At 40.9% G+C, this 24,619-nt stretch overlaps 1 protein-coding gene across 9 annotated transcripts in view; it reads right to left on the minus strand.

Annotated features, from left to right (window-relative positions):
- Positions 1 to 24,619, minus strand: part of LOC109997158 (discs large homolog 1-like protein) — a 117,079-nt gene that overhangs the window by 69,021 nt on the left and 23,439 nt on the right. For 2 of the 9 annotated variants that reach the window (XM_065955618.1, XM_065955619.1), the window contains exon 5: positions 11,800 to 11,922. The exons of 2 other annotated variants lie outside the window; for them this stretch is intronic. In XM_065955618.1, the coding sequence (XP_065811690.1) occupies positions 11,800 to 11,922 (123 nt within the window). Of the gene's footprint in view, positions 1 to 4,061; positions 5,296 to 11,799; positions 11,923 to 16,697; positions 17,277 to 24,619 lie in introns of those variants that run through there. 5 more of the 9 variants (XM_065955625.1, XM_065955623.1, XM_065955617.1 and 2 more) reach the window with 4 other exon arrangements.

The following is a 24,619-nucleotide window of genomic DNA, read 5'->3' on the forward strand; positions in this document are numbered from 1 at the left end:
TATAGATACAGACGGTGTCAAGGAGAACACCCAGGAAACGCTACATCTGTTTCGCGCAGAGGGGGGAAACAAACCGCTAGACACAATGCTGAAGGGCTGCTGTGTGCGCTTCTTAATTACAAATAAACTGAAAAATCAAATTCTGAAGTTTTATATTTTACCCAATGGAAGCACAGAGCCTAGTAGGAGAGACGGGAGGGAGGCAGGCGGGAGGACGAGCTTACTCGCCAGTGGGATCCAAAATCCAAACATGTCTATGTCTGTAGTCAGCACTGCAGCACCCTACAGTTAACTTTAACGTTATTTTCTCCTTATCCAAACAGTGTAAGATGGTTTCAGTAGGATCATGAATGTTGGGTTAAAAGTTAAAAGGGAAGTGAAATAGATCTGAGAAACTGAGCTTTCTTCGCATCACATTTTCCAATAGGTAACGAATATACAGTTTGCATCAGAGTTTAAAATCTGCATATTTGTATAATTGGTAGCTGGGGGAAATGGATTATTTTCCCACTCAGGACGCCCCGCCCCCAACTATGATGCAACTGTATCTATTGCTGATGCTGACAATGTCATTTAAACACACAAAAACACATTTTAAAAAGTTATCATGGAGTATTTTCAATCCAACCTAAGCAGCAAAATCAGCAGATCCAAACCACTTACATCAAAAAGTGAGAAAAAAAAAGTTCTCTCTTTGGACAGGACCTAAATCTGTGTGGGTGTTTGTGTGTGTTTGTTTACTATAATGGCCTATCAGTCATGCAGTAAGTGCCTTAGACAGGAAAATGGCAACACCTTGGGAAATCACTTGCCAATATGATTACTGTGAGAGGGCGGGTTAACTTTTTCCATGGGCCGTGCTGTAAATCTGCAGACAGCTGTATAAGTGCTGCAGGGTTGAACATCGTGAGTGGTCCCCCGTCCACTCAGGAGTTTCTGATCAATAATGCAGCTTTGGATCCAATGAAGTCATTACCTAATTTGTCATATACTGTACAAAAAAAAGTGTGTAACCTGTTTTCATTTCAACTGAAAAATAAAAAGTTTTTACCATTTTGCTGTTGCAGAAAAATTGTCAAAAATGTAACAAAGCGTGAATAAAACAGGTTTAGAAATGAAATCATGACATGTCATTAGATGTCTGGTGAAGCCTACGCCTCCCTAAAGAGACTGAAAACGTTGGTTGACAAAACATTAAATGTGTTAACGTTGTTGAAATCAATGCATGAGACATATATAAATATATATTTTCCACATCATCTAAGTAGTGACGTCATCTCTCTACCATCGTCCAGTGCGAGGATATAACAGAACTCTACAAGAGAAACATTGTCAAACACTGCATCTCATTGAACATACTTCACAACTTGATCAAATTCACTAAACAATGCTTCATGTAACTATTACAAACCTTTATAATGCTGTGTTGCTTTACTGTTTTTGGACAGTGTTATGAAATTTAGCACAATTTGCTGCAGATTTGGATGGAAAGCTCCGGACTGTGTGGAACATTTCAGGAAAAAGACTGACATTTAATTAATATACTGAATAATACTAATTATAATAAAACTTTTTCTGATCTTTTCAGGACAAAAATATTGTTGGCAGTTTCTCAAATGTTAAGTCTTACTAAGTTAGTTCATGAGGGTGTGAATATTGTAGGTTGAAATCACAAGAGAAACCTCTAAAGCAGACCATTCTGAAGAACAAAGTATTCTTGCAGTTCTGTTGACTCGGACTTCTGGTATCCAGTATCAGCAGATGGAGCAGGGGTGGGACTAAATATAAGTATCTCATCAGAATCTAGAACCATAAACATCTTTCAAGGCCAGATGGTGTGCATTTTAAATGCTCATAAATGAAAGGGATTATGTGTCTGTGCACACGATGTATCAGTTTTTTTTAATTAAAGAAAGGTGCCTTGGATTCAATAATGTGAACACTAAGAAGAAGGGACTGTGTGTTCAGTAATGAAATGTGCTCATAGGATAGGTGTCTTGCCCAAGGCTTTAGACACTTCATACAGAGTATTCAACATCTCAAAGGAGGCATCATGTAAAGACCATCCTGTCCTACAGGGTCTTTCATAGATTCTCATGACTGCTTTGCAAGTCGTGGTGTGATGACTCAAATCGTCTGACATGGAGGTCGGTTGTATTTATGGATCTGTGAGGAGTAGAAAAAACCATGACACACTGAGCCGATATAACTTATGAATGTATCAATTGTCCTTTATTTGACTGGCCAAGTGGGCTACTGATAAATTGGGTTTAAAATAAAGCTTATTGTACATTATTTTTTAATTAGTGGCATCATGAGCACAGGTATTTATGTCACAATAATGAAAAGACAGCAATAGTCAGTTAGGTGTATTTCTACTTGAAACAAAGTGTTTATGGCATCCCCTTTTGGACCTGTTAGTTTAGATCTTAAATTATATCTCAACTTTTTATTTCATGTACCAATAGCAGCGATGCAGCACTTTATACAGATACAGTTTATAATCATGACACAATTTATCGTAAAAGTTATTGCACACACTATTTCCTATTCAAGTTTGATAAAGAGCAAACATTGGTTACTTGTGCATTTACAAAACTACATTAAGGTCACTTTTGTGTTTTCTTGTTTGTTTGCTGATTATGACACTTTCTCTGCACAACTATATCTGTGTCCTTTCATTTAGTTGCAAACTATAGCATTCTAATAGGGTCTTTTGACAACTTTAAACAACAGTTCAAACATTCCAATATGGCTTAAGACAAATCATGCAATAACTGATCAATATATTTGTATATAACCAGCAGATTTGATCAATGGTAACAAGTATAAATTGTATTTTTCTATTGTATTTTATTGGTTTTCAACATTCTTTTGGTAGCAGAAAAACTAAATCTTTCTTGTGATTTCTTAAAGGGATAGTCATTTTTGTTTCTATAGACAGTCAGTATATCACCTACATTAGAATACATTCAGCATCATGTATTGCTGTGGCTTGGGGGACGGTGAAATATATATTGGCCATGTCTAAACACATACAACTGAGTCCAAGACAAATTTCCCTTAGGGACAAAAATTGTATCGTATCCCATCGTCACTCTATCTTTTCTTTATTTTTCCCACAGACCATCTTTTTGGTTCTATTTCTTTTTTTCATTTAAGCTATTACTGGAATATTGTCTTTTCAATAGATGTCCCCTAACATGTGTAAGGAACAGCCCAGACTTGCTTTGATTCTTAAATGTTTCTACAAAGACAGTGGACACAGTTACATCCTTTAGGAGGCTCACATGAGCAATGGCGTAGCTCCGTAGGCAGGCTCTTAGCTATGTCGCACTTCACTATCACTGCACTATATGTTTGTTTCAAGTAAGTCAAACATTCCCTTCAAATGATATGTAAACGAGATTCAAAGCTTTGTTTTCTGTTAAACTCAGGGTTTCTGTGGCTTTACTGGGTACAAATAGAACAAAGGTGCCTTCTTTCTTATCAGGTCAGCCACACACCTTCATACCACAGTAATGTTTGCTTCAGTGTGGACTTAAAGCATCTAGTGCCACTGGACTGGCACGGTGAGAATGCAATCATCAGCTAAATGATGGCTTTTCCATGGCAACACACCAGCTCTCTACGTCTCATACACTATGCCAGGGCTCATTTCCATGACAACGTTATCTCCACCACAAACAGAGAGCTGCTTCAACTTCAATTTAAAACCAGCCTACTGCTTCTGAATGCCTCCCTGTTCCCCTGATTTGGCCAAGAAACTGAAACAAGAGAAAGTTTGCTAATGTAATGACCGGCCTCATGTACACACACACACACAGGAACACACACACACACACACACACACACACACACACACACACACACACACACACACACACACACACACACACACACACACACACACATACACACAAAACAAAAACCCAGGTTAAGTTACAAGCCTCCCACCCCTACCACCCCTCAAGCATAAAGCACTCTCTCTACACACACACACACACACACACACCCATACACATATACACATTATACACACATTGTGACGTGTGCGTTACCTGGCCAGCAGTGATACAGTCAGTGAAGGCACTCCTTTTGGAGAAGAACGTAAGGAGCTGCTGCCAGCGAGAGGAGGAGGAGGAGGGAGCTGAGGAGGCGGGAGAGGAGGTGGAAGGGGAGGAGGTGTGGGGAGGTGCTAGCTCCTCTGAGGAGCCCCTCTTAGGTCCCGGCTTCTGTTTGACTCCTAGTCCCGCCCCTTGACCGCCGGACCCCCCGCCTACTCTGGCGCTTCGGGGGTACAGAGTGTTGTTACCGAAAATATAGTTCATCTTCTCTGCGGTCTGTTCCTCTTAGACAGACGAGTTCATGTTGTAGCGCTTCTCCACTGCTTCATCTCCAGTTTCTCTCCTCCGTCACTCTGCTCTCTCTCTCTCTCTCTCTCTCTCTCTCTCTTTCTTTCCCAAAGTGTTGTTGTCAAACACACAGTCCAGCACTCCCTCTTCTTCTGCAGTGGATTTTGTTGCTATTTTTTTTTTTTGCTAATTTGATCTCCTCTTCTCTTACTATTATCTCTTTCTTTTCTCTTCAGCTCCCTCAGGAGTAAGGAGTGAGCAGCTGGTAGATTGGGAGATGAGGAGGAGGAGCTGGAGGAGGAGTTGGAGGAGAAGGTAGAAAGTCCCGAGCAGGTAGACAGAGTCCTCGTGGAGTTGAAGCATTAGTCGTTCAATCAGGGTCGCTGTACATCCAACCAGTGGTTAATCCATCATCCCATTTGTCATTGTTGTCCATCCGTTTTTCCATCATCCCATCTTCTCTCTAGCCAGGAGAAATATCCAACATCCTCCTCTCTGGCAGTCCAAAATCTCCTTTCTTCAGCTCCTCTCTTCAAAAGAGAGTGAGGGCGAGCGTGGGCCAAGCAAACGACAGGATATGAGGATTGATTATTAGAGGGAGTTCACTCTTTCTCTCTCCACCCCACCTCTTCCTCCCTCCCTCCCTCCTGTCCAAGGAGATGACCAGTCAATCTCCCTTCTGTCACTGTGTGCGCTCCCATTAAATATGGAAGGGAGACAGAAGGGAGGGATGGATGGAAGGAGGAAGGTGGAAGGATGCAAGCGAGGAGGAGGAGGAGAGCATCTGAAGTAGGTGGATGGTTGGAAGAATCATTCTGCAACTCTTCTGTTTTCTCTCCTCCCCTCCCTCCTACATCTGTGATGTCGCTCCAAGTCTCCCTCTCTCCTCTCGTCTCTCTCGCTCAGTACAGAACATTATTCAGTCTCTCTCTCTCTCTCTCTCCCCTTTTTCTTTTAACCCACCCACGCCCACACCCACCTCCTCTCTCCCCCTCTCTCTTTTTGTCTTTCAGCAAATTGTCTTCTCCAGTCTTTTAATGGAGCTGCAACCTGAAGCCTCTCTCTCCCTCTCTCTCTAACTGTCAGATATCGTTACCGGTACAAGCCACGCCCCCAACATTCTAGACAGCCAATGACATGACAGAGCCCCCTTACTCCAAACATACACACACACACACACACACACACACAGACGCATACCCTAAAACATGATGCCTGTTGCAGGTTATGCAGGAGACCAAGTTTACCGACACAGAAGAAGAAATCGAATGCTAAGGGTGGCTAGACAGATAAGATGGAAGTGTGTATGTGTGTGTAGGTGTGCAAAGGTGTGTGTGTGAGAGTGTGTGTGTGGGAGAGACAGAGAGAGGCATAGTGAAATAAGAGAAAGACGTTCACCCAGTTTCGAAGTAACAACAATACACTCTAAAGGACGGTACCAACAGGTCTGCTACTATTATGTGTTTGTGTGTGACTGTGAGTACATGCATGAATCAGCTGGTAGTTTTTTTATCTACGTATGTGTGTGTGTGTGTTTATGTGTATGTGTGTGTGTAGAACTTCTCCTGAGGCTGATTCCAGACACTGCAGCACCAAGCGCTCCCACACACTCTCTCTCATGATCACACACACAAAAACACACACACATGCTCACACATAAGCAGACGTACACACACAACTCCAGAATGGAAAACAACAGGCTGTTGCTGGGCACTGACTGAGATGAAAGAAAAGGGGAAGACAAGAGGAGAGGAGAGGAGAGGACAGGAGAGGATGAGAGGAGAGGAGAGGAGAGGAGAGGAGAGGAGAGGAGAGGAGGGGAGAGGAGAGGAGAGGAGGGGAGAGGAGAGGAGAGGAGAGGAGAGGAGAGGAGAGACGGCTAGGCTAGCAAATGTCCTCCCAGCATCCCTAAAGCATGACTTAAAGGCCTGGAGGCTTTAGCATGCACTGGAATAGTTAGCCAGGCATGCAGCTCGGTCGATCATCGATTACAGTCTGACTAACGATGCAATTATGATCCCACTACAACAAACTAATCTGAGGCTTTTCAGCCATTTCCTAGCATCTTAGTCATAAATACAGTTAGCCTACATCCACTGATAGCCTCCCTGAGGATTAGCCAGGTGGAGCAAGACCCCTGTCACATCTTCATCCTGTGTTTCCTTGGGAACTGTCTCTATGGCAACAGCTTTCAGAGTCCTGAAATACACCTGGCACTGGCTGACTAATGTGTTGTTTATTGTGATCTTAAAAGATGTCACGGGGACTTTCTAATGTTTATTTATTTGCTTAACACGAAGAAAGCTGTCTCATGTCTGACAGGAGGAGGGTGAAAGTGATTTCCAGGGAAATGTATCTGTAGACTAGTGAAGACCCCCTGACCGAGCTGCTAAAAGAATACTGAGGCTACAGACAAAACCAGTCTTAATGTAACTAGTTACTACTAATCTTTCAGTATTTTCTCATGGAGATTGTCACAGAACAACATGGAAAGCTTTGGGTAAAATACAAGTGTTGCAGACAGCCTTTTAATTCCCATTAGCTGTGCTTAGCTAGAGAGTTTATTTTATATTGAATTACATTGTTACAATTGGCTTGTTAAATTCTTAGCCCAACAGAGAAAGCAGATAGTATGTCCCCCCCCAACAAAAAAAAAAAACACAAGAAAAACAAAACATGATGAAGTGACTAGACACACTTGTTGCTCATTGAGGGTTTACCTAAGCTAAATGCTAACATCAGGCTAACGATCATGCTAACCATGGTGATCATTTCAAAGAAAATGTGTATCGTGTTCACCCTGTTAGTTTTAATCTTGTGTTTACATTTTTGAGTTGTAACTAAAGACAAAGAACAGCTGAGGCTGAAATGAAATTTGAAACATACAGTATAAATGATCTTAATGATGGAAGCAGAGGAAAAGTTAGCTGTGCACAAAAGCTGATGTCTGTTCTACGTTTATTGGTAATCATTGCGTGGTAGAATACTAGCTAAATGTATCTTCTTTAACCATAGACTGTAAATATGAATGGACAGAGCCTGAGCCTTTGGAGTCCCATCGATAGAGGTCATCATTCTGTGAATTATGCCTCTTTCAGTCAGCCTAACCACGGGCTCTGTTACACAGCGCCTGTCTGTCAATCAGGTCAACTATGACCCTTATTGTGAACAACGCTTATCCTTCATAGAAATAAAAACGGATGAGTTACCAAAAAATGATCCCCCCATAGAGTGAGTGCCAATCGAGACATGAGGTAATTAGACGTATTTCATTTTTTGAACCAGGCTGTAAACTTTTTATTTTCTTCTGGAAAAACAGGCTTTTTTTTTGAATGGGTGTGTATCTGACTTCCAAAGCTTATGCAGCCGGCCTCAAGTGGACCCTCGACAAACTGCACGATTTTGAAGGATGAGCTTAATCTTTCCACACCGGAGGTTGCCGCTTGTCTTTAACACACTCTCTCTAAACAACACAGCTGCAGTCTGAAAACTACATGGCTGTAGATCACATCATTAATGCAACCTGCGCTCCTGATACAGCAAGGGAAAAAAACCCAATATCAATCATGCTAGCAGGGTAGGGACACAGTAAGAAGCTATCATCGTAGCTAGCATGATTTGGAAGTGGAAGCATATCATTAGCATCTGCCAGTCATTCCCTACAGTAAGTGTGTCAGCAGCTAGCCACCGTAACAAATAGCCAAATACAAGGACATGTCTGCTGACACAGCAACAATCCACTGACACATTACATTCAACCCTGCCTTTATAAGCCTCTCTCTCTAGTTCTCTCTGTCTCTCTCTCTCTCTCTCTCTCTCTCTCTCTCTCTCTCTCTCTCTCTTTCTCTCTCTCTCTCCAGTCAAATGTCAGTGAGTGAATGCCAGCTGTATTAATATTTCAGGACCAATTAAATAAAAGCACACATCATGCATGTTTAATGTTCAACTGCTGAGAAAGCCAACATTGCCCTCACATCCTCCACAGGTAGGCCAGGCTAGTGATAGCTTAGCATACAAAATGCAGTGTTCAATGATTTGCTCTTTCTCCTGCCCTGGCTGTGGTCCCACCACAAACTGACCCACAACCTACAGCATTTGAAGTCCCTGTGCATAAGGCTCGTCTGTCTAGACCTGCTGGCACAGTCACCCAGTGACAATGCATTTTGTTAGGATATAAAATATAGTAGAGACCTCATTCTTACTCAACTTACTATTAAGAGTATTTACTTATTTGTTTGGACGAGCTGTAGAAGCAGCTGTATGTTGAATACAAACACTCTTTGGTGTCCTGCCATACTGAATCAGTTCACCTTCAACTTTAAAATGGCTTTCAATGAAACCATAATAAATATCAGATCTGTGTCCCATAAAGGGAGGATGAAGCAGCTAGAAGTGCTGTAAACCAGATGCCATACAGATCTATACTGCAGTCCATTCCAGTCGTATCTAACCATTTTGGCTGCTCCTCAGCCTGTCCATTAGATCCCTTCAGTTTCTGGTAAGGCTCATTTTAAAGAGCTACATCAGGCTCCCCTGGTAAATACAGTGTATATGGAGTAGACATAAAGCACTGCAGAGCAAGTAAAGCACTGGCTACAGCACAAGGAGTTTCTCAATCAGCCAGAACAAATATTAATCCTCTTAGATCGTGTTTGTGGGTGGGCTGGCTGGCTCTATTCCTTAGCTGTGCAGTACAAATTGTTCTCAACAGTTTGATACAAGGAAACTTTTATCAATAATTTTATGGTGAAAGTAGAAAAAAAATGTGTGTTTTAATGATTAAGGAGTAGACAGACAAAGATAGAGACACGCTGTGACCACAGTGGAATGTTTAACACTTAAAGAGAGAGATATTTGTTGATGAGGACATGTTTGCAGTCAGCTCATCTTTCACAATGCTGAAGGAACAGTTGTCGGCTCTTTTTCGTTGTGCTAAATAACAATACCAATGGAGTAAATAAATAAACATATATGTTGTAATGGAATCCAATTTCACTTTTACCTATTGGTTGATGACTAAATACTGTGTAAAGAGTTTGTGATTTTGACTATTTCCATCCTGTTGTTTTTGGAGCCACATTGTTATATTTCTTGTTGCAGATCTGTTTCTCTCCATCTCTCTCTTTCAGGATATCCTTCTGTCCATCTTTTCAAGCCCAACACAGATGTGGAAGACAGCTGTTTAACATGAGTCTGGTTGTGCTTGTGGATTCTGCCTGTTAAAAAAGGAGGGGTTTTTGGCCTGGTGGTCTTTTTGCATGCCCCATGTACAGTCCTCAAATAGGGCAGCTAGATTAGAATCCAACCTGTGGCTCCTTTGGCGGATACCATTCCCCTCTCTCTCTTTGTCTCCCTGATTTCCAACTTTATCCACTGTCCTGTCTCTCTAATAAAGGCATTAAAAGCACTAAAATAAGTGGAAAGTGCCTTGAGATAACATTTGCTTCGAATTTGTTACCAAACAAAAACATATTGGTTGATTAAAGTTACTTTGTAGGCCTTTAACATTAAGCCTTAAAATAATGTTAACAGCTCTAATAAAGATTCACTCCGGTATGTTTGTCATCAAAAGGGAGAAGAGCTATAAAGACAATAAACCTTTAAAACACCAGGCTGTAATGTTGTTTAAAACTGCTGTAAGGTCGACTTGGGGCTCACTTTGTAGCCAGCCTCATGTGCAATTGTGGGAACTGCAGTTTTTGTCACTTCGGTACTGTTGTAAAAAAAGAAAAATGTTTTTAACGTGAGCGAATTAAAGAAACCATTTCAACTCTAGACACACAAGCCAGTAAAAAGAGGGGGTTTGCTTGCTATATGTACAGTAGCTGGTTTAATAAACCTCAAAGCCTTACTGACTCTTGATTTCTATTACTGTATCCACAGGAGGGGGAGAGATTCACTAGGGAGGAGTGATTTTGCTGACTGACAGCTTGGTTAAAATCCAGCAACAAATCTGCCCCCCTCTCTCTCTGTGTCTGTCTGCCTGTAATTCTCTCTTTATCCCATCTCTTGCTGCTCCCTGGCCCTCTCAGTCTTTGCTTCCTTCCTAATTATCTGCATTAGCTTAATGACTAAGAGGCACTATAGGGTCTCTGAGTGGACTGTATGTGTGTCTGGTTGTTTGTGTGCTACAGAAAAAAATGCAAGTCATTTTTAACCGTCTCTCTAGTCACTGCAGTACATATAAATTTTGTCTGAGGTGTAGTCTCAGCAAAGTCAATGATACTGCTGCAGTGGTGGCTGTTTTTTTATTAGTCAATGCTCTTAACAATAAGCCCTGCTATTTAATTTACTGACTCACTTCAATAACAACATTCAGTCATTCAGTCATGACGCCTTCTATTAACCACTTTGATGAATTCAGTTAAGTCAGATTTTTCATAAAGGAAACACACACGATTGTTTCATTCCTCTGCCTCTACTGCCTCCTGCAGTTTACAAACTGCCACTGCATCCAAACTAAATCTACCAGGGTGGATGAGAAGAGGAAACAGTTCTCTAATCTCCTCCTTTCTGTTTCTTCCTCATAAACATTATCTCTACAGACTAGTCCAACAGGGAATATGGTCAAAGACTACATAGTGGAACACTTAATATTTCATTTCTGATATGTTTTGATCTTACTTAATTCAGTATTAAGTAAAGTTGGAATTTTAAATGGGTAAAATACTTGTGTTTTTACAAACATCCTGAGCATTAGCATGCTGTGATAATGTGCTCCTGACTTACAGCATGAAGTTCAAAGGGCAACATAAGCTGTGTTTTGGTTCTGGCAAGACAAGATACGTGTGTCAGAGGTTTTTAGGGTGTATATATTTATGTAAAATTATTTAAAGAAGAGTGAGCATGCTGCAGAACAGGTTTAAAGATGCTACATGTGAAAGTGTTTAACCCTCAGGGTGGTGAGCATATCCTTAGAGGGTGCAAACAAAGCACACATTGCACATACATTGTCGTACACTTGTTGATTGTGTTGCTTCTCTTAATTAAACCCCAAAGCCTCTAACCATGATCTAAGAGGACATTAAAAAGCCTCCCTTCCTAATGCGACATTTTTAAGAATATAAATGGAAGTTATTTTTTTCCATAATTTTCACTGCTGCTGAGATCTCTGACCCTTTAGCTCCGTTTGTACAGAGGATAAGTGTCCTATAAACAATTTACTGATGCTAAAAAGCCACAAGGCACATCTAAATAGTTGTACATGAGGTGGAAGTTGTTGTAGGATGCTGTGGATTTCAACCAACAACTCCAACAGCTTCAGAAATCTTAGCCAATCTGCATAACTGTCTCAAAAACACAAAAAATAAACCCATTTCAAAAAATAAGAACTGCATGCTCATATAACGTAGGCCTCAGAGACAAAACAACGTCTAACAACCAACAACATAACACCAAAGAACACATCTAAGAGTGCATGCGACAGGCGGAGAAGCAGGGTTACCTGGTAGTAGGCGTGGCTTTGAGGATAGAGGGAGGAGAAAGGCGGGGCTGGGACTTCGTTCAGCCTCTCTCCCTCTGGATGAGGCCACGCCTCGTCATCATAGGGAACGTCAGGAGATTCTACCTACGATGTACAGACAGAGCTCAGCACCGCACAAAATACAATGTGGAGTGCAGTTGTTTTTTTTTACACAGGTTAGGATACTAGTTTTCACAACGCAAAAGGAGACAAAGCACAAGACTCTTGTCCATGCAAAGAACCAACTCTAAAGTCCCGAACCTTCATATATCAAGAGTGCATTGAAATGGTTTCTGTCTTATGAATAAAATGTTCAAACAAGTCTGTATTGATCAAACATGCGCACACCTATTGTACACATACATAATCAGTGTGTATAAATCCCTAATGTGCTTAACCAGCATGCTCGCTGAGTCTACAGATGTATTTGTCAGTAGTGTTCAGAAACGCCTCCAATATACCATGTTTGATAAGAACACAGCCCTTTTAAAACCATGTGAATAGTCTCATCCCGTCACCGAGATGATGGCAAAGAGAAGACATTCAGCGCTCTCGTCAAACACATACACTAACTCTCTGAAAATGCACTCCATGAACACATGGTTTGACAAATCTTCCAATAAGGCAGATGAGCCATGACACTACATATTAAACAGCTGCCAACATACCAATTAGGTAATACCTCTGTTTCATTATTAATCAAATGTTTTTTTTCATTTAAGGAAACTTGGAACTTGTGGATTTTCTAAAGCCTGGAGTTTTTTAAATGGTAAAATAAATGTAAAAAAGAAATAAGATTTACACTAGATATTATGTATGCATGGACTATTCAAATATTTATATGGTTTTTTGAGAAGAAACACAAAAGTGCACTTAGGAAGAAAATCCAGGGAGCGAGAAGCCGGAAATGATAGAGTGTGTGTGGGTGTGTGTGTGTGTGTGTGTGTGAGTGTGTATTTGTGTGAGAGAGAGTGAGAGAGAGACAGGGGAAGGAAGAGAAGGGAACATGTACATGGGGAGACCAAGGTGGCAGGTCCATCTGTCATACAAAAGCATGCCAGACCCGGCACCTGTGGCCATTTGGGAATGAGGAGTTCTTTAAATAGACCTGCATACCCAAACATACCAGCATGCAACAACACATAAAGGATTCTCATCACAGACTTTGTATCATCAGACAGGTGATGAGCAAATTAATATGATCTGAGTGATGATGAAGGTGGTGATGTGAGAGTGGAGATGAAGCTCACTCAGGGTGTATTGATGGCATCTAACAAGTGATGCAATCGAAATCTCTTAAGCAGTTCTCCCACATTTACTGCAAACTGATCCTGTACACTAAACATGGATACCTGTATTATATCAAGCAATAAATTCATTACTTTTTTTGCATTTAATGTAAGGAGAAACACAAAAAGAACTATGATACACAGTGAGATAAAGGCGTTAACCACAAGGTGGAGCTACACAACAGCATTTCTTCCACCACAGGGACAAAAATGAAAAAGCTTCGGTCATGTCCGAGGCTTTTTCTGGCAGACTGGACTTGGGTGAGTGAGTGACAGCTGAGGCATCACAGAGACAAATGAATGACAGCGCATAAAGACTTGGAAGTGACACACAAACACATATAGAGAGAGTACACACTGCTCAGCTCCAAACTGCCTGCAGGGTGCTGAGGGGCTCGTCGTAACTCACCCAACAAGCTACTACTGCCAGCATATGAGTGGGTTTGATAATACTCATGGTTTAAATAATACAGTAACTGAAAGTCATTCATGTCAAGATTTAGAAACGATGACATTTGAATGGAGAATGATGCAAAGCAGAAAAAAAGAGAGGGCTTAAAACTAAAATAAATATATATATATTATTTAAATGTTTTGTTTTGATGTGTTTACTGTTTTAAAATCACTGCCAATCTTTTGTGTTGTGAAAAAAACTGAGGTTTATATCGGGGAAATGACGGAGAATCTGCAGGAGAAACCTTCTTTACTGCTATGTAATTTAAAGTGGTAGTAAGTCATTTCATGTTCCTAATTTGCATTTTCTCCTGCTGTTGAAATGACTACATACCATTATTATATGAAACCAGACACCAATAAAACCTACAATTCAGCGAGGAGTAATGTGAAAATAAGAGTTAACGAAAGATAGCGGACTTAATGCAGCGTAATGAGGTGTGTGTTGTTCAGTGTGTGCACATGCAGAGGGGAAACCAGTGTGTGATTGGATGGGAATATGGGAAAAAGGTTTTTTTTTTTGTGTGTGTGGTCAGAGCAGTGAGAGCACAGTGATGCAAGCAGTAATCTGCAGACAGATACAGCCCAATCAAGCAAAATAAAAAGATTTCCAGGCTAAAGCTGAGCGACTATGAGTGTGTGTGAGCGAGAGATAGAGGGGGAAAAAGAAAGAGACAAAGAGAGAGAGAGAGAGAGAGGGTGAGCCAGACGGACGCAGACTGAGTGCAGAACAGAGATAGGAATGGGCCTCATTACTAAGAAATGGGACAAGCGTTCGACTGAATCCCTGCATGCACACCATTCTGCAAAAGTATTCTCCTGATACAAAGAAAGGCTCTGAGCATGAAAGCAATTTCAGGACAGTATCCTTGACTTCTAAGTACTTTTATAAAGGGCCTGTCTAATTCTGGAGCTGTATTGAAAGAGGTCCCGCCACTTCTGTCAGCACTTAAACTAATAAAAAGGAGGTGTCACTGCCACCTTGAAAAGCACCATGCATGCACAGCCATCAAAGACAGAAGCTTGGACTTGTTTGGAGACAGAAGTCTGAATAAATCACTTCACAGGAGACTTAAAGTATAACACTGAGTTTAGCTAGATACAGACATGTCATCTTTTCAGGACCTATGACCAGTTTCATTTCATCGTGTCTTCATTATAATTTTGCGTGTTAGCTAGCTAAAAAAACATTTAGTCGTTTAATTCAAATATATAAAGTTTGTAATCAAATTATTTACCTTAGCGTAGCATTCAAAGAGAAAATACAAAACATAACCATGGCAACCATGTCAACAAGAAGTTAATATCACATGATACTACTTTGAAATAGAAATTGCATTTCATGGGTGTATTACCGGCCAGATAACTTTATATAATAGACATAGTCCATTTTCAACGTTGACATACAGAGATTGTAAATGAACATACTGTATCTGGCAAATTCTTCATGAAATTTTCCGTGAAATGATGAAAATTTGAGTGATGAACACATTTCACGTTTTTTGTGACAATTTCAGTTATATGACATAATCTGAACAATAACTTGAAGCATGCCTGTGGTTGTGATGGTCATTCAGGCACTTAATGAAGGTGGAAAAACACTCTTTTAAAATACAGAAAAGCACAACAACCACTTCTTCTCGGCTGATACTACTGCCTCATATAATTATCTGTTTATGGCAGCTGATTCTGATAAGAAAATATTATTAATCATTAGCTTTCATCTGACAGCGTACGGGGCCAATGGTCAATATCTCAGGGCGTCCTGCACCAGTGATAAACCAAATAACCAAAACGTTTTGGCATAGACATTTCTTCAGTCCAAGTGTTGTTGTGTTTTTTACAGTGCAGCACGACTTCAGATGCAAGAGTGAAGATTGAGTTGAGACATGGTGTATACGACCAGATTGGATTTATATCCAGACATGTGTTCATAGAGAATAACTAAATTTGATGTAATTGTCATACGCTGACAGCTGCACAGCATTTGAACTATTCTGGGATTGCATTACGGACAGTAGTTCAGCCATTTTTGCTCTCTAAACATATTATTTTCTTGCTGACTACCTTTCCTTAACCCACTGAATTTGTCTTTCTGTGAAACTGTCCAAAAACCTTTCGAAATCTCAGTCCTTGCTTGTTCCTTCTCACAGCATTTTTAGAATCAAGTCAGAGCTTGTGCTGCAGAGCAATTTATCTGATGTCTTCATCTTTTATTTACTTCAGCATCTTTTTCTGCACTATGGTGTAAAGGAAAAATCTAAGTTAGAAACTGGTAACATGGAAGCCAACACAATATAACTCTCAACCTGGATACACAGCATGTCTAGTTACATGTAGACCTCATCAACAGTGACTTAAAGGCTGAGAAACGAAGCGTTTATTACAGTATTTTTTTAACCAATGACCACAATCTCTCCCTTTTCTTAACCAAAGAGCTTTTGATGCCATTACATAACCACATGAGGGATTCTTTCTCTCTGGTGTGAAAGTAATGCGTCTTGCACGTAACCATCAAACATATCTCATGCTAAACTTACGTTTCCCTCTAAATAAAACTGTCAAAACACAATAGTGATATTCATGCAGGAGTGACATTTGATCTGAGCTCACTCCAGATTGATTTACAGAGATAACAAATTGAAACAAAGCCGTAATTTGTAACACTCTTCTGCTGCTGGTAAAAGGATGTTTACAATATTAATAATTTGTAAACATGGCAGGAAAACTTTGCCTTCTTTTCCATTATGATGAAAACTGTAACTAAAGTTCAATAATGTATGAGTAGGCTTTAAAAATGTATGAGCTCAAACATGATTCAACAAGCTTTTTGGGCTGAACAATAAAATCCACTAAAGGTTTCATAGAACAGCAGCAATATCAGGCCCAAGCACACCAGAGTCACTTTGACATGTGAATGACAGACACACACAATGCGCCCTGAGCCATGTGTGTGTGTGTGTGTGTGTGTGTGTGTGTGTGTGTGTGTGTGTGTTTCCAAAACACAGACGGACAGGTAGACAGCACATGTGATAGGGAACAGATTGACATGTAAGTATAACAGACAGGCAACATGTGTGTTTGGCTGATGTTTTTGTGTACTGATGTAGAGCTGAATTCACAGAGGCAGTCGGTTACCTGAGCGGGTGTGATGTGTGTGTGCGTGACGTATCCGTGAACGTGTTGAATATGAGACAGCTGCCGCTCCGCCACCTGCACCAGCTCTGCGCCCCGCAGGTCACTGTGACGGCCCAGAGATCCGTCCCTCCCAAGCGATCGGTCCCTTTCCCTCTCCATTGTCCCGATGTAGCCTCCTCCCTCTCTCCTCCATGTTGACCCCTCCCTCCCGAAAGTCCCTCCATCCCTCCCGAAAGTCCCTCCGTCCCTCCCGAAAGTCCCTCCGTCCCTCCCCGAAGTTCCTCCATCCCTCCCGAAAGTCCCTCCATCCCTCCCCAAACTTCCTCCATCCCTCCCGAAAGTCCCTCCGTCCCTCCCCGAAGTTCCTCCATCCCTCCCGAAAGTCCCTCCATCCCTCCCCAAAGTCCCTCCGTCCCTCCCCAAAGTCCCTCCATCCCTCCCCAAAGTCCCTCCATCTCTCCCCAGGGTCCCTCCATCCCTCAGCTCTCTGGCTACTCCCATTGGGTGCTGAAGGCAGTGGTGTTGGTGGAGTCTTGGGGCACCTGGTGACGCCCCTTCTTCTTCTTGACACCGATACTTCTACAAGTTGAAAGAAGGAGGGGGAAGAAGGCGAGGAGAGGAAGCCGGATGGTAAACAAGTAAAGGAAATGTCAAGGAAAAAGAGGACAGACATGGTTGGGAAGCAGCGGGAAAGAACACAAAGAAGAAAGAGCTTAGTTCAGAGGAAGAAAAAGATTCAGTCAGGCTGGAAAGAAGAAGGGATTAGTGCATATCTGCAAAGAAACATGAAAGAGCACAGGCATGTATGCACATGTATGAGTGTGTTTGCATGTATGCATGTGAAATGAGATGTTTTTATCATCCACATTCTGTCAGTAAGCACCGTGCTCACAGCCAGCATGGAGGTCATTTTTTCCGGAGCTTTCTGCTTCATACATACTGTATGTGAACGCACACAAACACACTTGAATAATACAAACAAACACACACATTGGACTTGACAAGTTGTGGGGCAAAATGAGAAGCACAACTGAATTAGGACAGTGAGCGAGAGACAAGCCTTCCTCTGGGATTCTCCTCTTCGTCTAGCTTTGCCTTCATCATTTTTTCCTTCTCTCTTCCACATCTCTCACTCGCTCTACAGTAAGTCTCGGTGTTTTCCTCTCGCTCTCGTCTCGTTCCCCGTTCCCACGCGCTGTCCCTCGCTTCTCTTCATCTTTTAAAAAACATTCTCTAATGCTTTTTTCTGCTTTACTGGACAGAGAGTACAGTGGTGAGAGTCAGTGAAGCTGAGAACGGGAGGGACAAAGAGTTCCGAAGTTTATTTTTGAATAAATCATTGTTTCATGGTGTGCAAGGACGACCCTGAATGTAACATTAAAATGCAAAGGGACACGCACTCCTTCCAGGAAGCGCAATGACAAGGTGAATCCAAGTAAAATCCCTCATCCCTCATTCATGTGCCCTTTTAAATGTGTTCCAATTATCTGATAAAGAGCAACAGACACGTTTGAAGAGGATTTTTAAAGCCTCCAGACAAATGAGATTCTTTGATCATATCAACACTGAGATAACAGCGTAATTTCGGCTAAGGCACACAGCTAATAAAAAGCATATAGTCACGTTACAACCAATCTCAGTGCAGTATAGACTCTCTGTCAAAGTAATGCAGGTATTGGACCAATGGCTTGTCTTGGGTCTAATGTTAAAGGGACATTTAACACCTAATGCAAGTGAGGGTATGCCCTGTGCGAAAAGCCTGTTTAAAGGATTTGGAGCACTATAGCGTGGAAAGGTTAATAGGCTGCTAGCTGCATGTTAGCCTCATTTAAGAGGTGAACACTGACATGGAGAGCTGCAAGAGTTGAGAGGCTTTTTACGCCAAAATAACAGAGACTGTATGGAGGATGCAGCCACTGAATTTACACATTTGTTTGTGGAGAACCATTTTTAAGTCTCAAGTTTGCCCCCCCCCAACGGCCCCCCCTGAAGGATCTTAAAGATTTTTAAGATTTATTTTTGGGCTTTTTGGGTCTTTATTGTAGAGATAGGTTAGTGTATAGAGTCGGAAATCAGGGAATGAAGTCATTTAAGGATACCTTTCCGATAGAAAAGGACAGCTGTCATTAAAAGTAACACATGAACACCAATTTACAAAATAAACATCACGCTGTAGAAAAGAAGACTTGAATCTGGCAAATCAGGCTGAAACAAGAGAGAAATAGAGTTCCTTACCAAACTTTCAACAACTGGGCTTCTTTTGCTGTGTTTACGTTTTACTGGTTTAATGTACTTTCATACTCATACTTTGTTGGCTATAACCAAGGTTCTGTGTTTGGTGTATTAAGTTATGCAAAATATATACAAACCTAGTGATATTAAAACAAGCGCTTTAGCAAAAATGGGGGAAAAAGTCAGGGAGAAAGTGTTATAATGGGATTCTTTTTTTTTTGCCATCATCCAATTGGGGACGTTCATCTTTTTTTCTTTCAGTTTGAACAATTTTTTGTTGTTAAAACATTTCAATGTGTGCTCTTCTTTCTTTTCTTTTTTTTTTTAAATCTATTGCATTCAGAGTTATCAGAGAGTGATGTCAGTTGGACCTTTCCTGGATTTAGTGAGTCTCTCTCCAGTCTGTGTCTATTCACATTATCTATTATTATATTATTATTATTATTATTATTATTATTATTATTATCACATTATTATAAGCACAACGATATGGGACACAAAACTGATGATGCTCCTGTACTCAATCTTTAGAAGTAAGAAATGTAATCCAATTGAGCCTGATGCATTGAACACAGTGACATTTCTGAAATGTAATCTTTATGCAGCAGGCCCTGAGATCTAATATGTTTTGTTGACTGTATAATCTCAGGAAAACCTACTGGCTACTGAGATTTTCATTTCATTTTGACAAACAATAATTACATTATACTTGTCCATTTGTTTTTGGTCATGAACCGGTGAAAAAGATGCTAAAGGAGAAGGGACATCCAGAGAGGAAGAGTCTTTTTTTCTTCCTTCACACAAATGAGAAATGTATGATATAGTATGTTAGGAAATGTACTTTTCATCAACATCCACTGCATTGTCTAGCATGATTTGTGGGCCATACAAAGGCTGCAGGTCATGCCAGAAAGGCAGCCTTTCTGAACTGGAGTACAAGTCCGCTATCACACAGAAACAGCCTGCAGCAACAGAGAAGAGATGGATGTACTCCCCCTGCAGAGAGCCACACAGCCACACAGTCAGTCCATTTAAAATGACATTTGACCTATTGGCATGTCATCTCTGTAGGTAGCCAACAGAAGCCGACCTTCCTGCAATCACAAGCCCACTGTGGGGACTGGTACAAGGTGTTCTATTTCATAAAGGTTACCGGGGTTAGAAGTGGCCTCAGGTCAGGGTTAGGGGTTCAGATAAAGGTCAGATATGTGCCATCATGGTGACAGGATTGGCAGGCTTACAGGGAATGGATGAAAGTCAATATGTCCTATTTAACTACTTATATTTAACTACAAAAACCAGAGTGCCTGTGTGATTTCTCATTCAGCTCCCTCCTGTTTCTCTGAATCAGTAACTACACAGCCTGCAGTCTTAATTAAACCTCCTTCCCAAGAGAGACATTTAGACGTTTTGTTCTCAGGCCCAGACTGTTGAAAAACATTTCTATTGGTATTTTCCCCGCCATGAGTATTTATGTGAAAGGATGTAATGTAATGTTCCCAAATGTGTGCTTTAAAACAAATGTAAGAATGGGTGTTGTGGTGTTGCCCGTTTTAGCCTCCTATGTCTTCTAGTGTAACTAAAGGTTTAAATCTATCAATCACTTGTTATATTTATATTAAGAACAATTCTATGGTTATAATTATATAAATAGTGATAATTAGTCCACAATTCCTTCGGACAACATTTTTTTCTGTTGTTGTATTTTTTTTGCTTCTGATGTTGTCTGTGTATCCATTTGAAAACAGCCTACAGTATGACCTCAATCAGGAGTAGAATGCCTTCATTGAATGGCAAAAACAAGGTTTGTGGTTCAGAGTGGAAATGTTAGACGCAGCATTTTTCCATATTAATAAGTCAGCATACCATCAAAATGATGTTGAAGCTATTCTTGATAGCTTCAACATTTTATCGACTATATATTGACAAGAGGCTTCTCAGAACAAGCCCAATGAAACATTAAAGCTCTGCCACAACATTTTGACCACGCCGCAGCTGACTTTTATCCTGGTCAGCAACAAGATGCTAAATCTGTTCTCAGATGTGTGTTTTGGGGCAGAGAGTGGGCGGCTGCCTCACACAGGAGAGCACTTCTGAGATCAGCTAATTTCTGTGAATTCAAATCGACGCGTGTCCATGTGTGTGTGTGTGTGTGTGTGTGTGTGTGTGTGTGTGTGTGTGTGTTAGTGTGTGTTCTCCTCCCTCTGCTTCCCTTGCTGCATACGTTTAACTCATTTACACTGATTGGGAATAAACACTGCCCTGACAATAATGAACTGATCTGAACCCAGCTCATGACCTTCAGCACATTTCCATTTCCCCCCCGCCTCGCGCTCTGATCTTTTTCATTCACCGTTGGCCCGCTCATTAGTTCTCACAAACGCCCCACAACAATCTTGGAAGCTGCAGTTGAACAGCCAGGCACTAAGACCCTGCAGAGGCCCTGGCTCAGACCGTTGTCACAACACTGCTGCTACTGCCCTCTGCAATCATACACACACACACATAGTCAGCTAAAATCCTATATTAGGCTTCTGATTCTCACATGGCACAAGAACAACCCTGAATCAAGCGATGCATGAATGAACAGAGACACCAAATATGTCTGTTTCTACATCAAAGTGTGTGTGTGTGTGTTTCTGCTTGCTTGACTAGAAGGAGCATTCCCTAATCAGGACTGTGCCTGCAGATAGCCTTGTGAACACAAACACACACACACACACACACACACACACACAGAGAGAGACACAAAAACACACAGCGTGCACACTGTTGCTGTCGTGTTAGTGTGTCAGCCAGTCTTGCGTAGCCACAGAAACGTGACTAGATTGGGAGCAGATTCAGCATCCTTGTACATGTCTGTGTGGTTCATTTATATCTGTAAGTGTGTGTGTGTGTGTGTGTCAGAGCACAGCCAGGCGTTAGTCACGCTTGGTAAGATATGAAAGAGCAGGGGATCCTCTGCCGTAAGGGACTTCTCACACACACACGTGCCTCGGTCTCTCTCTGTCTCTCTCTGTATCTTTTCATTCTCTCACATCACGCACTCTCTCATGCTTTATTGGCATGGAGTACAAAAGTACTCATCGCCAAAGACAGATTCTGAGACAACAGCTGATGACCAGATTTATTTAGCCACAATGACAACGTGACATTAACCATGCTTTAATAACATGGTGATAATGTGTTTGTTTACTGTACAGTATGTGCTTAAAGTGCATGTTCTCTCCCCACATTTACTCTCCTGGTACTATGAATCAATTTTGTCATTGGTTGCCTTGAATACTGGATCCTATTTGACAGGAAAGTGTCAATTAATTCCTGAAAATTGACACGTGTACAGCTTTTCTAGTCTGTTCATGGTTCTTAAAAATACCAATGGCTTCAAAGCATCAGAATGAGAAACCAAAAGAACAGGGACACAGCTTCATTTATAGACAATGACATGTTAAATTAGTGGTATTGTTGTTCTTAATCCTATTGGTACCGTAAAGCACTGTAAAGTGTATAACTGTGCAGACAGGTGGGAGTTGTTTCTGGATTTGACTTGGAGGTGACTGTAGGACGGTCACTATGGGAAAACCAAGTATCACCAGACATACAAAAGACGTGAGAGTAATTCAAAGCGTTTATATTCAAAATTCAAAATTGTTATAACAATTTTCATAAATCGTCAAAAAGCTGGGCTTGGCATCTTTTAAGAAACCAGCTGGAGTAAACTTGAACTCAAAGCATCAAACTTGAAGCTATACTTTGTGGATGAGTCCACAAAGAATGGTTAGGAAGTAAAGCACAGTGCCTTGTTGTGATTGTTAACGATGTAAAGCAAACTTTCTCTGCCATTGCCATTTTCATGTCATGTTGCACGGCTTTTGTGCCCACTGAACCTCTGCAAGTGGAAAAAAGACACTGTCTAATTCACAAAACTCACGCTTTCCTAACTACAATGCCAAACAAGCAGCGTCTCTTTGAGTTGGTAAAAATGTGTTAAAATGATCCATTATTCAGTCATTCAGACAAAAATATGGCCCATTTGTAAATGAGCCTCATTGCAAATAAAGCGTGTAATTCACTAACAGCCACATGAAGTCAGAGAGGATAGAAAGAACCCCGCCTGTTGACACTATGGTAACTGTGCTGTAGAATTTATAAAGAGATGCCACACACAATTTCCAGTGATCAGGAAAACAACGCCAACTATGCATGACTTTTGTTGTATATAAAGTCTGTAAATATTACTTAGACTTTATTATTATTGATATAATCAGGGGTTAAACCATGTTGGGGCTGTCAGCAGCTCAGTCAGACGCAAAACAAGAGCAAACTGAACGGAGCAGGACAGCTTTTTGTACCGTGGGACGGAGCAGATATGGAGGAGCAAATGATGCACAGTTTTTGGCAGGTACAATCCATTCTTAGTCAATCAGACCCTGAGTGTATTGAAGAGGGCACACAGGGAGGGAGGTATTCAAGAAGGTGCTTCGGGACAGGTAAGCATGAAATGAAATGACTCGCCAGGAATACTACAGGCCTGCAACAGCAAATAACACCACATTTCTATTTTTTATTTTCCAGTGAATTTGATTTATTGATCACAGTTGGTTAATCAGCAGAATATCAATTAAAAAATGCTGCTGATTTTTAATTATAACTAATATATAGCTTTGACTAAGTTAAGGAGGTGCAGAAGTCTTTCAACTTTGAGAGGGGACAACCCCCTTGACTGAATTCTAACGAAGACTTTGGTCAGTAAAGTGCCATCAGTAGAAGTACACAGACCTGAGCAGAAATAGGGGGGACAGATTCATCTATTTTGAATGTGTTCATATGTCTGACCTAGTTAAGGTGTGTTTGATTTATCTTGTGAGGCACTTAAACAGCCTCAGCGTCACTCAAAGAGAACATATAGTTCACCATCATGTGCATTCACTGAACACATTTAACTGTATCACTGTTAGTTTAGAACTGAACTTACTTTTAGGTGCTTACTATTCCAGCCCATCTGAAGCCCTTTTACTGTATGTACACTAATGAACATCACGTCCCACCCGTCACTGATATTAAGTCAGGATAGTGGGCTGTGCATAACGCAGCGAAAATACAAACACTTCATTACACACTGTACGTTATAGTTTAGTTTCTTTAGTTTCCAGGAACACTGCCTGCTGAAACAGCACAAGGAGAAATGGAGACATTCTCAAGAGATTGTGGAGGTGCACTACTTCACCCACAAAACTGTCCAATTAGTGTGAGAGATATGAAGTAAAATATAAACAAGCTACAAATATGATGTTCAGCAAATTCAAGGACACTGAAATGGTTTCCCTGTGCTCACAGACGGTTACAAATACTGAGTAGGGCTTAAGTTGAATTCTTAGTTGCACTCACATCATTATACTGTGTATGGAAAATATACACAGATAAAGCTGTCTCTCTAACCAGTCAAGACAGATATACTGACTACCTTACTAATAAATCCTTTACAGAAATGTATGGCAACTTATTTCATGGTTGTCAACCAATTTATAAATCATTGCAGCTCTAGTTTTGAAAATTTAAAAATGACACTGATGAAAAGATGCAGCAAAAAAAGTGAACTAGGTGTACACAGGTGCATGAGAAAAAAGCCTTGCCTCGACTCAAGCCATGTCTGAACAGTGGAAATATAAATAATAGAGACGGAGCACTGT

The sequence above is a fragment of the Labrus bergylta genome, chromosome 6, assembly GCF_963930695.1.
Source record: "Labrus bergylta chromosome 6, fLabBer1.1, whole genome shotgun sequence".
Lineage (NCBI taxonomy): Eukaryota > Metazoa > Chordata > Actinopteri > Labriformes > Labridae > Labrus > Labrus bergylta.